The sequence below is a fragment of the Nerophis lumbriciformis genome, linkage group LG14, assembly GCF_033978685.3.
Source record: "Nerophis lumbriciformis linkage group LG14, RoL_Nlum_v2.1, whole genome shotgun sequence".
NCBI lineage: Eukaryota > Metazoa > Chordata > Actinopteri > Syngnathiformes > Syngnathidae > Nerophis > Nerophis lumbriciformis.
Window position 1 is genome coordinate 42,324,112 of NC_084561.2, and position 15,082 is coordinate 42,339,193.

A 15,082-nucleotide genomic window follows, 5' to 3' on the forward strand; every position below is an offset into this window, starting at 1 on the left:
AAAAATAAAGTTTATGAGTTTGAACATCAAATATGTTGTCTTTGTAGTGTATTCAATTGAATATGGGTTGAAAAGGATTTGCAAATCATTGTATTCCGTTTATATTTACATCTAACACAATTTCCCAACTCATATGGAAACGGGGTTTGTACCTCAGCCGTGCTAGTCCGTGACATTATAGTAAAAATATCTTCTCCAAGTCAACAATAATCTCCTCTTTTATGGCAAGTAAAGTGCATTTCTTAATATCTTGGTTATGATTATGAAGTATCATTATCAATCTTTCCCGTTATTTAGTATTATTGACTTTGTTTTTCTCAAATAATTGTATGAAACAAAACATCATAAGAGCTAGTTAAAAAATATTGTTCTGATATTTTTAAACAGTCAGTAAATACATTGGAAAATGTAGTTAATACCTGTGATCGGTATCAGTATTGCTATCGGTCGATCTCACTTGTGGACGATCGGAATCGGTAGCATAAAACCTTATCGAAACATCACTAATTACTAATACTACATTTACTACAATTACTAATACCGACAAACATCAGACTGTATAATGCATACGTTCCTTTTGACTGTACATGTACTGTAAATGTATAATGTATTTATGTTATTCACATGTGAATAATGCTGTATAATAGACTGTATTTGTTATTCACACGTGAATAATGCTGTATAATATACTGTATTTATATTATTCACATGTTAATAATGCTGTATAATAGACTGTATTTATATTATTCACATGTGAATAATGCTGTATAATAGATTGTTTTTATATTATTCACATGTGAATAATGCTGTATAAGACTGTATTTATGTTATTCACATGTGAATAATGCTGTATAATTAACTGTATTTATGTTATTCACATGTGAATAATGCTGTGTAATAGACTGCATTTATATTATTCACATGTGAATAATGCTGTGTAATAGACTGCATTTATATTATTCACATGTGAATAATGCTGTGTAATAGACTGTATTTATATTATTCACATGTGAATAATGCTGTATAATTAACTGTATTTATGTTATTCACATGTGAATATTGCTGTATAATAGACTGCATTTATATTATTCACATGTGAATAATGCTGTATAATAGACTGTATTTATATTATTCACATGTGATTAATCCTGTATAATAGACTGTATTTATGTTATTCACATGTGAATAATGCTGTATAATAGACTGCATTTATATTATTCACATGTGAATAATGCTGTATAATAGACTGTGTTTATGTTATTCACATGTGAATAATGCTGTATAATAGACTGCATTTATGTTATTCACATGTGAATAATGCTGTATAATAGACTGTATTTATGTTATTCACATGTGAATAATGCTGTATAATAGACTGAATTTATATTATTCACATGTGAATAATCCTGTATAATAGATTTTATTTATATTATTCCACATGTGAATAATGCTGTATAATAGACTGTATTTATATTATTCACATGTGAATAATGCTGTATAATAGACTGTATTTATATTATTCACATGTGAATAATGCTGTATAATAGATTGTTTTTATATTATTCACATGTGAATAATGCTGTATAATAGATTGTTTTTATATTATTCACATGTGAATAATGCTGTATAAGACTGTATTTATGTTATTCACATGTGAATAATGCTGTATAATAGACTGTATTTATGTTATTCACATGTGAATAATGCTGTATAATAGACTGTATTTATATTATTCACATGTGAATAATGCTGTATAATAGACTGTATTTATATTATTCACATGTGAATAATGCTGTATAATAGATTGTTTTTATATTATTCACATGTGAATAATGCTGTATAAGACTGTATTTATGTTATTCACATGTGAATAATGCTGTATAATAGACTGTATTTATGTTATTCACATGTGAATAATGCTGTATAATAGACTGTATTTATATTATTCACATGTGAATAATGCTGTATAATAGACTGTATTTATGTTATTCACATGTGAATAATGCTGTATAATAGACTGTATTTATGTTATTCACATGTGAATAATGCTGTATTATAGACTGTATTTATGTTATTCACATGTGAAAAATGCTGTATAATAGACTGTATTTATATTATTCACATGTGAATAATGCTGTATAATATACTGTATTTATGTTATTCACATGTGAATAATGCTGTATAATATACTGTATTTATGTTATTCACATGTGAATAATGCTGTATAATAGACTGTATTTATGTTATTCACATGTGAATAATGCTGTGTAATAGACTGTATTTATATTATTCACATGTGAATAATGCTGTATTATAGACTGTATTTATGTTATTCACATGTGAATAATGCTGTATAATAGACTGCATTTATATTATTCACATGTGAATAATGCTGTATAATAGACTGCATTTATATTATTCACATGTGAATAATGCTGTATAATAGATTGTATTTGTATTATTCACATGTGATTAATCCTGTATAATAGACTGTATTTATGGTATTCACATGTGAATAATGCTGTGTAATAGACTGTATTTATGTTATTCACATGTGAATAATGTTGTGTAATAGACTGTATTTATATTATTCACATGTGAATAATGCTGTATAATAGACTGTATTTATGTTATTCACATGTGAATAATGCTATATAATAGATTGTATTTATATTATTCACATGTGATTAATCCTGTATAATAGACTGTGTTTATGTTATTCACATGTGAATAATGCTGTATAATAGACTGCATTTATATTATTCACATGTGAATAATGCTGTATAATAGACTGTATTTATATTATTCACATGTGAATAATGCTGTATTATAGACTGTATTTATATTATTCACATGTGAATAATGCTGTATAATAGACTGTATTTATATTATTCACATGTGAATAATGCTGTATTATAGACTGTATTTATGTTATTCACATGTGAAAAATGCTGTATAATAGACTGTATTTATATTATTCACATGTGAATAATGCTGTATTATAGACTGTATTTATATTATTCACATGTGAATAATGCTGTATAATAGACTGTATTTATGTTATTCACATGTGAATAATGTTGCGTAATAGACTGTATTTATATTATTCACATGTGAATAATGCTGTATAATAGACTGTATTTATGGTATTCACATGTGAATAATGCTGTATAATAGACTGCATTCATATTATTCACATGTGAATAATGCTGTATAATAGACTGTATTTATGTTATTCACATGTGAATAATGCTGTATATTAGACTGCGTTTATGTTATTCACATGTGAATAATGCTGTATAATAGATTGTATTTATATTATTCACATGTGAATAATGCTGTATAATAGACTGCATTTATATTATTCACATGTAAAAATACCCAAGTGTTTATTGTCTATTGTGAGCGAACTGTGGTGCTGAATTTCCCCCAGAGATCAATAAAGTACTTTCTATTCTATTTTATTCTAGATGTACTTGCAAGCCACATTATTTATTATTCGTCAGGACAGACCACCAATCATTGGTATCAAATGATTGTGAACGTGTTTTAAAAGTGCATGTTCTCCTCTATCCAGGTCCAGAGACCATGTTGAAGCCTGCCCTCCGCCTCTTTAGCCATCCACAGCAGCCTTTTCAACACATGGACTCTTTGCACCAGCTGGGACCTCCACCAATGTTGCCTACACAGACTCTCTGCCCTCCACCAGTCGGCCCTACCCCTGCAATTGGACCGCCAAATATCCCTCCCAACCAGACTCTGGGGCCCCCTCTCATCACTGCTACTCACACCTTGAGGCCTCCTGCACACAGCCTAGTGGTTCCTGCTCAGCCACTGGGGCCCCTTTCTATGATGCAAAACTTGGGTCCTCTGTGTCTGGACCATGCAATGGTGCCTCCCTCCTTAGAGCTCACACAACCACCTCTGAACAATGCACATGCATTGGTGACCCCAGTGCCTGCTGGAGCTAACAGATTCCCCTTGCCCTCCCCTCTTACTTCTAGCCCAGAATCCACACAACTGCACCTAAGATCTGGACCTCCGCTGATCCCATCCCCCGTGTGCGGCCTTATTCAATGCCCTCCTCGGGGTCAGACGGCCCCAGACTGCGAGCAGTCCCAGGATGAGGGCTCTCCTCTGGCTGGGGAAGAACAGGAAGACACTTTTGGCCTGGAAGAACTTTGTAAACCATTGTACTGTAAACTTTGCAATGTTACCCTCAACTCAGCTCAGCAGGCACAGGCTCACTACCAGGTTAGCAACACTCAAAATTTGCACATTTGTGTAGCATCGACACTGTCAATAATCGGCCGTCAATCGATTGTTGGGGGGTTGAATCATTTGGAACTGCAATGCTCTTTTCTCCCTGCAGGGGAAGAACCACAGTAAGAAGTTGCGGAATTTCTACGCCGGCAGCCAACAGCCTCCAGCCATCAGGATCCCAGAGGTCCTGGAGGTGGCTGGCCAGACAAACCTCATCTCAGGATCCAATGAGAGCGATACCGCAAGGCTGGTAAGACACGATAACAACGTACCGAGTGACCCACTTTTGAAGTAGACAATCTGCCAACAGAAGTTAGATTTCTCTGAGGAGGCGGTTAGGTAATAACACTGTCAGTGGACCATATACAGTACCTGCCTGATGGCATTCTAGAAATAGCACTATAGAACAGGGATTCTCCAACTTTGGTACGGGCTTCATCTAGTGCAGGGGTCAGCAACACCAAACTGTTCAAAGAGCCATATTGGACCAAAAATACAAAAAAATAAATCTGTCTGGAGCCGGGATGAGAATCAGCACCTCCAAGTCCGAGTCCATGGTTCTCGCCCGGAAAAGGGTGGAGTGCCATCTCCGGGTTGGGGAGGAGATCTTGCCCCAAGTGGAGGAGTTCAAGTACCTCGGAGTCTTGTTCACGAGTGAGGGAAGAGTGGATCGTGAGATCGACAGGCGGATCGGTGCGGCGTCTTCAGTAATGCGGACGCTGTATCGATCCGTTGTCTTGAAGAAGGAGCTGAGCCGGAAGGCAAAGCTCTCAATTTACCGGTCGATCTACGTTCCCATCCTCACCTATGGTCATGAGCTTTGGGTTATGACCGAAAGGACAAGATCACGGGTACAAGCGGCCCAAATGAGTTTCCTCCGCCGGGTGGCGGGTCTCTCCCTTAGAGATAGGGTGAGAAGCTCTGTCATCCGGGGGGAGCTCAAAGTAAAGCCGCTGCTCCTCCACATCGAGAGGAGCCAGATGAGGTGGTTCAGGATGCCACCCGAGCGCCTCCCTAGGGAGGTGTTTAGGGCACGTCCGACCGGTAGGAGGCCACGAGGAAGACCCAGGACACGTTGGGAAGACTATGTCTCCCGCCTGGCCTGGGAACGCCTCGGGATCCCCCGGGAGGAGCTGGACGAAGTGGCTGGGGAGAGGAAAGTCTGGGCTTCCCTGCTTAGGCTGCTGCCCCCGCGACCCGACCTCGGATAAGCGGATGAAGATGGATGGATGGATGGATGGATGGATGGATGTCTGGAGCCGCTAAAAATAAAAGCCTAATATAAGTGTTATAATGAAGGCAACACATGATGTAAGTATCTATCCATCCATCCATCCATCCATTATATGACCTATAATAGCCTACTATCAAAATGACTGTGTCGAAGGCTGACTGAAGACTTACGTTGACAGAAATGTTGGAATGTAATATTTATTCTACACGTTTTTTTTTACAACATTGGAAAACATTAGTAAAACGGAGGCTTCTCAAGAGGAAATCAATCAATCAATCAATCAATGTTTATTTATATAGCCCTAAATCACAAGTGTCTCAAAGGGCTGCACAAGCCACAACGACATCCTCGGTACAAAGCCCACATAAGGGCAAGGAAAAACTCACCCCAGTGGGACGTCGATGTGAATGACTATGAGAAACCTTGGAGAGGACCGCATATGTGGGTAACCCCCCCCCCCCCCTCTAGGGGAGACCGAAAGCAATGGATGTCGAGTGGGTCTGACATAATATTGTGAGAGTCCAGTCCATAGTGGATCCAACATAATAGTAAGAGTCCAGTCCATAGTGGATCTAACATAATAGTGTGAGAGTCCAGTCCATAGTGGATCTAACATAATAGTGAGAGTCCAGTCCATAGTGGATCTAACATAATAGTGAGAGTCCAGTCCATAGTGGATCTAACATAATAGTGTGAGAGTCCAGTCCATAGTGGATCTAACATAATAGTGAGAGTCCAGTCCATAGTGGATCTAACATAGTAGTGAGAGTCCAGTCCATAGTGGATCTAACATAATAGTGAGAGTCCAGTCCATAGTGGATCTAACATAATAGTAAGAGTCCAGTCCATAGTGGATCTAACATAAGAGTGAGAGTCCAGTCCATAGTGGATCCAACATAATAGTGAGAGTCCAGTCCATAGTGGATCTAACATAATAGTGAGAGTCCAGTCCATAGTGGATCTAACATAAGAGTGAGAGTCCAGTCCATAGTGGATCTAACATAGTAGTGAGAGTCCAGTCCATAGTGGATCTAACATAAGAGTGAGAGTCCAGTCCATAGTGGATCTAACATAATAGTGTGAGAGTCCAGTCCATAGTGGATCTAACATAATAGTGAGAGTCCAGTCCATAGTGGATCTAACATAATAGTGAGAGTCCAGTCCATAGTGGATCTAACATAAGAGTGAGAGTCCAGTCCATAGTGGATCTAACATAATAGTGTGAGAGTCCAGTCCATAGTGGATCTAACATAATAGTGAGAGTCCAGTCCATAGTGGATCTAACATAATAGTGAGAGTCCAGTCCATAGTGGATCTAACATAAGAGTGAGAGTCCAGTCCATAGTGGATCTAACATAATAGTGTGAGAGTCCAGTCCATAGTGGATCTAACATAATAGTGAGAGTCCAGTCCATAGTGGATCTAACATAAGAGTGAGAGTCCAGTCCATAGTGGATCTAACATAATAGTGTGAGAGTCCAGTCCATAGTGGATCTAACATAATAGTGAGAGTCCAGTCCATAGTGGATCTAACATAATAGTGAGAGTCCAGTCCATAGTGGATCTAACATAAGAGTGAGAGTCCAGTCCATAGTGGATCTAACATAATAGTGAGAGTCCAGTCCATAGTGGGGCCAGCAGGACACCATCCCGAGCGGAGACGGGTCAGCAGCGTAGAGATGTTCCCAGCCGATGCACAGGCGAGCGGTCCACCCCGGGTCCCGACTCTGGACAGCCAGCACTTCATCCATGGCCACCGGACCTGTGCCCCCCCCCCCCCCCCCTCCACAAGGAAAAGGGGAGCAGAGGAGAAAAGAAAAGAAACGGCAGATCAACTGGTCTAACAGGGGGGTCTATTTAAAGGCTAGAGTATACAAATGAGTTTTAAGATGGGACTTAAATGCTTCTACTGAGGTAGCATCTCTAATTGTTACCGGGAGGGCATTCCATAGTACTGGAGCCCCAATAGAAAACGCTCTATAGCCCGCAGACTTTTTTTGGGCTCTGGGAATCACTAATAAGCCGGAGTTCTTTGAAGGCTGATTTCTTGCCGGGACATATGGTACAATACAATCGACAAGATAGGACGGAGCTAGACCGTGTAGTATTTTATACGTAAGTAGTAAAATCTTAAAGTCACATCTTAAGTGCACAGGAAGCCAGTGCAGGTGAGCCAGTATAGGTATATATATAAGTATATATGCATGTAAAGGTATATACAGTATAGGCGTAATATGATCAAACTTTCTTGTTCTTGTCAAAAGTCTAGCAGCAGCATTTTGTACCAATTGTAGTCTTTTAATGCTAGACATAGGGAGACCCGAAAATAATACGTTACAGTAGTCGAGACGAGACGTAACGAACGCATGAATAATGATCTCAGCGTCGCTAGTGGATAAAATAGAACGAATTTTAGCGATATTACGGAGATGAAAGAAGGCCGTTTTAGTAACACTCTTAATGTGTGATTCAAAGGAGAGAGTTGGGTGGAAGATAATACCCAGATTCTTTACTGATTCGCCTTGTGTAATTGTTTGGTTGTCAAATGTTAAGGTGGTATTATTAAATAAATGTCGGTGTTTAGCAGGACCGATAATCAGCATTTCCGTTTTCTTGGCGTTGAGTTGCAAGAAGTTAGTGGACATCCATTGTTTAAAATCGAAAATGATTGGCTTAGACTGGCAAAAGTTATAAATGTGTGTGTCCAAGTTAAAGGGGAACATTATCACCAGACTAGGGATGTCCCGATCCAGGTTTTTGCACTTCCGATCCGATACCGATACTGACCGATACTGGCCTATCCGAGCATGTATTAAAGTTTAAAGTTATTTAGCCTACTTAGTTGTCAGAATCATGTTGAAAAGGGTTTTAGTACTCTTGATAACAACTAGCCAGCTGAATTAGGGGAGTTTGAATAATACACAATGGTTGGTAACAAGAAACTGACCTGTTTATTCAAGGATAAACACAAAATAGACAAAATTATACATGACAAACAGAAATGGCATCATTGAACTAGGGCTGGGCGATACGGCCTTTTTTAAATTTTGCGATATTTTAAGGCCATATTGCGATACACGATATATATCTCGATATTTTGCCTTAGCCTTGAATGAACACTTGATGCATATAATCACAGCAGTATGATGATTCTATGTGTTTTGATTGATTGATTGAGACTTTTATTAGTAGGTTGCACAGTGAAGTACATATTCCGTACAATTGACCACTAAATGGTAACACCCCAATAAGTTTTTCAACTTGTTTAAGTCGGGGTCCACTTAAATTGATTCATGATACAGATATATACTATCAGATATATACTATCATCATAATACAGTCATCACACAAGATAATCACATTGAATTATTTACATTATTTATAATCCAGGGTGTGGAGGGGGGCGCCGGATGTAAGTGTCAAAAAGACAGCCAAAAGAGTTTGATATGAGAATAAATCTAAAGTTAAAATATAGGGTAGAAATGCACCCATTTGCAGGAAATGTAGTCTTGATTTTCAACATTTTCTTTCAAGGCTTGCATGTCTACATTAAAACATTCTTCTTCATACTGCATTAATATATGCTACTTTTAAACTTTCATGCAGAGAAGGAAATCACAACTAAAAAAATCACTAATTTTTTCATACGGTGTTGATGTGGAAATGTTTGCCTCGGCATTTTGATGGTGTGGACGTGTGGCACCGAATGGAGATAAGCGTCTCGACAGACGTCACAATATTTGAACAATGATGACGAAAACGGTTTTCTCTGTCGTGTCCGTGTGTCAAAAATTGTTATGCGCTTATTTTTTTTATTTGATTTCGTGCGTGGCATATAATTGCTATGCGCACAGGTGCGCACCTTAGAGGGAACATTGGTCACACGGCTGCGCTAGCATCACAGCTAACGTTAGCCATGCTGCTACCTCTCTGCTCGGGGAGGACGTATACGTATGTGACGTATGACGTGACAGTATGTGACGTATGACGTGACAGTATGTGACGTGTGTAAGAAGGTGCGCTTGCTGTCTGTGAGAGGGAGACACAGAAAAGAGTGAGAAGAGCCTGTCGTGTAATGCCAGCAGCTAAAAGCAACTGCGTGAGAATCCACAGACCTGTGGATGTGTTGAAGGTGTGCTGGAAAATGCGGAACGGAAATTAGGGAGCAGCAGAAAAGTGGTATGTATTATTTAAATCGGTGCATTAGAAAACACGGACCGGAGTTTTTTTTTTAAACTGGATCTGGATCGGCATTTTCCCATGCCTTGCCAATACGCATTTTTTGGCAAATATCAGCGGACATCCCTACACCAGACCTATGTAAGCGTCAATATATACCTTGATGTTGCAGAAAAAAGACCATATATTTTTTTAACCGATTTCCGAACTCTAAATGGGTGAATTTTGGCGAATTAAACGCCTTTCTATTATTCGCTCTCGGAGCGATGACGTCACGTTGTGGCGTCACATCGGGAAGCAATCCGCCATTTTCTCAAACACCGAGTCAAATCAGCTCTGTTATTTTCCGTTTTTTTCGACTGTTTTCCGTACCTTGGAGACATCATGCCTCGTCGGTGTGTTGTCGGAGGGTGTAACAACACGAACAGGGACGGATTCAAGTTGCACCAGTGGCCCAAAGATGCGAAAGTGGCAAGAAATTGGACGTTTGTTCCGCACACTTTACCGACGAAAGCTATGCTACGACAGAGATGGCAAGAATGTGTGGATATCCTGCGACACTCAAAGCAGATGCATTTCCAACCATAAAGTCAAAGAAATCTGCCGCCAGACCCCCATTGAATCTGCCGGAGTGTGTGAGCAATTCAGGGACAAAGGACCTCGCTAGCACGGCAAGCAATGGCGGCAGTTTGTTCCCGCAGACGAGCGAGCTAAACCCCCTGGATGTCTTGGCTCACACCGTCCCTTATGCCACCGAAGATGATCAAGAGAAGAATATCGACCCTAGCATCCTTGGCCTGCTGACATCAACTCCAAAACTGGACAAATCAGCTTTCAGGAAAAGAGAGCGGATGAGGGTATGTCTACAGAATATATTAATTGATGAAAATTGGGCTGTCTGCACTCTCAAAGTGCATGTTGTTGCCAAATGTATTTCATATGCTGTAAACCTAGTTCATAGTTGTTAGTTTCCTTTAATGCCAAACAAACACATACCAATCGTTGGTTAGAAGGCGATCGCCGAATTCGTCCTCGCTTTCTCCCGTGTCGCTGGCTGTCGTGTCGTTTTCGTCGGTTTCGCTTGCATACGGTTCAAACCCATCCATCCATCCATCCATCTTCTTCCGCTTATCCGAGGTGGGGTCGCGGGGGCAGCAGCCTAAGCAGGGAAGCCCAGACTTCCCTCTCCCCAGCCACTTCGTCCAGCTCCTCCCGAGGGATCCCGAGGCGTTCCCAGGCCAGCCGGGAGACATAGTCTTCCCAACGTGTCCTGGGTCTTCCCCGTGGCCTCCTACCGGTCGGACGTGCCCTAAACACCTCCCGAGGGAGGCGATCGGGTGGCATCCTGACCAGATGCCCGAACCACCTCATCTGGCTCCTCTCCATGTGGAGGAGCAGCGGCTTTACTTTGAGCTCCCCCCGGATGACAGAGCTTCTCACCCTATCTCTAGGGGAGAGACCCGCCACCCATAGGTGAGGATGGGAACGTAGATCGACCGGTAAATTGAGAGCTTTGCCTTCCGGCTTAGCTCCTTCTTCACCACAACGGATCGATACAGCGTCCGCATTACTGAAGATGCCGCACCGATCCGCCTGTCGATCTCACGATCCACTCTTCCCTCACTCATGAACTCCTCTACTTGGGGCAGGGTATCCTCCCCAACCCGGAGATGGCACTCCACCCTTTTCCGGGCGAGAACCATGGACTCGGACTTGGAGGTGCTGATTCTCATCCCAGTCGCTTCACACTCGGCTGCGAACCGATCCAGTGAGAGCTGAAGATCCTGGCCAGATGAAGCCATCAGGACCACATCATCTGCAAAAAGCAGAGACCTAATCCTGCAGCCACCAAACCAGATCCCCTCAACGCCTTGACTGCGCCTAGAAATTCTGTCCATAAAAGTTATGAACAGAATGGGTGACAAAGGGCAGCCTTGGCGGAGTCCAACCCTCACTGGAAACGTGTCCGACTTACTGCCGGCAATGCGGACCAAGCTCTGACACTGATCATACAGGGAGCGGACCGCCACAATCAGACAGTCCGATACCCCATACTCTCTGAGCACTCCCCACAGGACTTCCCAAGGGACACGGTCGAATGCCTTCTCCAAGTCCACAAAACACATGTAGACTGGTTGGGCAAACTCCCATGCACCCTCAAGGACCCTGCCGAGAGTATAGAGCTGGTCCACAGTTCCACGACCAGGACGAAAACCACACTGTTCCTCCTGAATCCGAGGTTCGACTATCCGGCGTAGCCTCCTCTCCAGTACACCTGAATAGACCTTACCGGGAAGGCTGAGGAGTGTGATCCCACGATAATTAGAACACACCCTCCGGTTCCCCTTCTTAAAGAGAGGAACCACCACCCCGGTCTGCCAATCCAGAGGTACCGCCCCCGATGTCCACGCGATGCTGCAGAGTCTTGTCAACCAGACAGGTTCAAACCGATATGGCTCAATAGCTTCAGTTTCTTCTTCAATTTTGTTTTCGCTACCTGCCTCCACACTACAACCATCCGTTTCAATGCATGCGTAATCTGTTGAATCGCTTAAGCCGCTGAAATCCGAGTCTGAATCCGAGCTAATGTCGCTATAGCTTGCTGTTCTATGCGCCATGTTTGTTTGTGTTGGCATCACTATGTGACGTCACAGGAAAATGGACGGGTGTATATAACGATGGTTAAAATCAGGCACTTTGAAGCTTTTTTTTAGGGATATTGCGTGATGGGTAAAATTTTGAAAAAAACTTCGAAAAATAAAATAAGCCACTGGGAACTGATTTTTAATGGTTTTAACCCTTCTGAAATTGTGATAATGTTCCCCTTTAAAGTAAACCACAGGCTTCTTCTAACGAGCTGGGTAACGTTTGCTGTGGTCTGGAACAACTTGGGCACACAAACAACCATCAGACATGCAGCCAATATTACATACAGATAATGTGTCATGAGACATGCAAATTTAAATGAAATACACAGAGGACATTCATCCATCCATCCATTTTCTACCTATCTCAGCTGCATTTGGGCGGAAGGCGGGGTACACCCCGGACAAGTCGCCACCTCATCGCAGGGCCAAAACAGCATTCACACACTAGGGCCAATTTAGTGTTGCCAATAAGTAAATGAAATTAAATTATCTCAAATATACCTACAAAATGATGCCATATGTACATACAGCTAGCCTAGATGGCATGTGGGTGAGTTTTTCCTTGCCCTTATGTGGGCTCTGTACCGAGGATGTCGTTGTGGCTGGTGCAGCCCTTTGAGACACTTCTGATTTAGGGCTATATAAATAAACATTGATTGATTGATGTTAGCATCGAATATGCCTGATTAGCACTCCAACAAGTCAATAACAGTAACAAAGCTCACCTTTGTGCAATCACGCACAGCATAAAAAGTTTGGTGGGCAAAATGAGACAACGGAGTGGCTTAAAAGACGTCTTTCTGTGGCAGCGTCGGAGAAAGTTGTACATGTAAACAAACTACGATGAGTTCAAGGTCCGTCGAAATTAGTAGGACATAGCATTTTTAATTCAAACAGTGGGATTTCTAACAATTAGGAAGGTTTGTGTCATGTTTGTCCTCCTACAGAAATAATTTTAAAACAAAAAACATATATTTTCCCCTATCTTCTTCCATTTTAACCCTTTTTTTAAACAAAAAAAGCTCCAGGGAGCTACTATGGCGGCGCTAAAGAGCCGCATGCGGTTGCCGAACCCGGATCTAGCGGTTTGCCAAAGAATCACTTCATTAAATATTCAAACACAGTGTTACCGTTCAAACTGTGTGTAATGTCAATGTGGCCAAAACATTCAATATACTGTACTGGTTGACATAGGGCTTGAAAGTGTGATGTGGAAGTGTAAAGCAGCAGTTCCATTGGCAGCAAAACAGGCCCAGAGCATAATACTACCACCACCATGCTTGACGGTGGGGATGGTGTTCCTGGGATTAAAGGCCTCACCTTTTCTCCTCCAAACAAATTGCTGGGTGTTGTGGCCAAACAGCTAAACTTTTGTTTTAATTGACCTCCAGAAGGTCTTATCTTTGTCCATGTGATGTCAGATGAAACAATATTTGGTCACAATACCCAGCAACATGTTTGGAGGAGAAAAGGTGAGGCCTTTAATCCCAGGAACACCATCCCTACCGTCAAGCATAGTGGTGGTAGTATTATAATCTGGGCCTGTTTTGCTGCCAATGGAACTGCTGCTTTACAGAGAGTAAATGGGACAATGAAAAAGGAGGATTACCTCCAAATTCTTCAGGACAAGCTAAAATCATCAGCCCGGAGGTTGGGTCTTGGGCGCAGTTGGGTGTTCCAACAGGACAATGACCCCAAACACACCTCAAAAGTGGTAAAGGAATGGCTAAATCTGTCAAGACTTGGTCCGGGGTGTGTGCTTTTCCAGGATGCAACGGAAAGTTGGCACGGGCGAGACGGGAATTAAGGTACATGATTGATTTATTAACTATAAATACAAAAAAAAAGGATCAAACAAAAGGCGCGCACAGTGGCGGAGAATAAACTATGAACAATTAAACAAAACTTGCAAATTATGGCTTGAATAAAGAAAACTTACTTGGCATGGACAAAAAAGGAGCAGCGTGAACATGGACATGAAACAATGGACAGAGCATAAATGTGGTGTGAGGTCGTCAGGACGAACAACAGAAAATGAATGAACTTAAATACTATGGACATGATTAGTGAAAGCAGGTGCGTGACTCAAAAACGTGAAACAGGTGCGTGACGTGACAGGTGAAAACTAATGGTTGCTATGGTGACCAGACAAGGGAGTGAAAAGACAGAAACTAAACAAAACATGACTTAAAACAAAACGTGATAATACAGACGTGACAAAATCAGGCTAGAATGAAGGTTTTAGAATGGCCTTCCCAAAGACCAGACTTAAATGTGTGGACAATGCTGAAGAAACAAGTCCATGTCAGAAAAGCAACACATTTAGCTGAACTGCACCAATTTTGTCGAGAAGAGTGGTCAACAATTCAAGCAGAAGCTTGTGGATGGCTACCAAAAGCGCCTTATTGCAGGTAAACTTGCCAAGGGACATGAAAGAAAATATTAACATTGCTGTATGTATACTTTTGACCCATTTTCAGTAGAGCCATAATAAATTCGTAAAAGAACTAAACTTCATGAATGTATTTTGTGACCAACAAGTATGTGCTCCAATCACTCTATCACAAAAAAATAAGAGTTGTAGACATACTTGCCAACCCTCCCGGATTTTCCGGGAGACTCCCGAAATTCGGCGCCCCTCCCGAAAACCTCCCGGGACAAATTTTCTCCCGAAAATCTCCCGAAATTCCGGCGGAGCTGGGGGCCACGCCCCCTCCAGCTCCATGCGGACCTGAGTCCGCTTTCCCACAATATAAAG

At 41.3% G+C, this 15,082-nt stretch overlaps 1 protein-coding gene across 1 annotated transcript in view; it reads left to right on the forward strand.

The window, feature by feature from the left end:
• Positions 1-15,082, forward strand: part of zmat3 (zinc finger, matrin-type 3) — a 75,523-nt gene that overhangs the window by 49,429 nt on the left and 11,012 nt on the right. The window contains exons 2-3 of the mRNA XM_061975511.2: positions 3,578-4,254; positions 4,373-4,513. Of these exons, the coding sequence (XP_061831495.2) occupies positions 3,578-4,254; positions 4,373-4,513 (818 nt within the window). The remainder of the gene's footprint in view (positions 1-3,577; positions 4,255-4,372; positions 4,514-15,082) is intronic.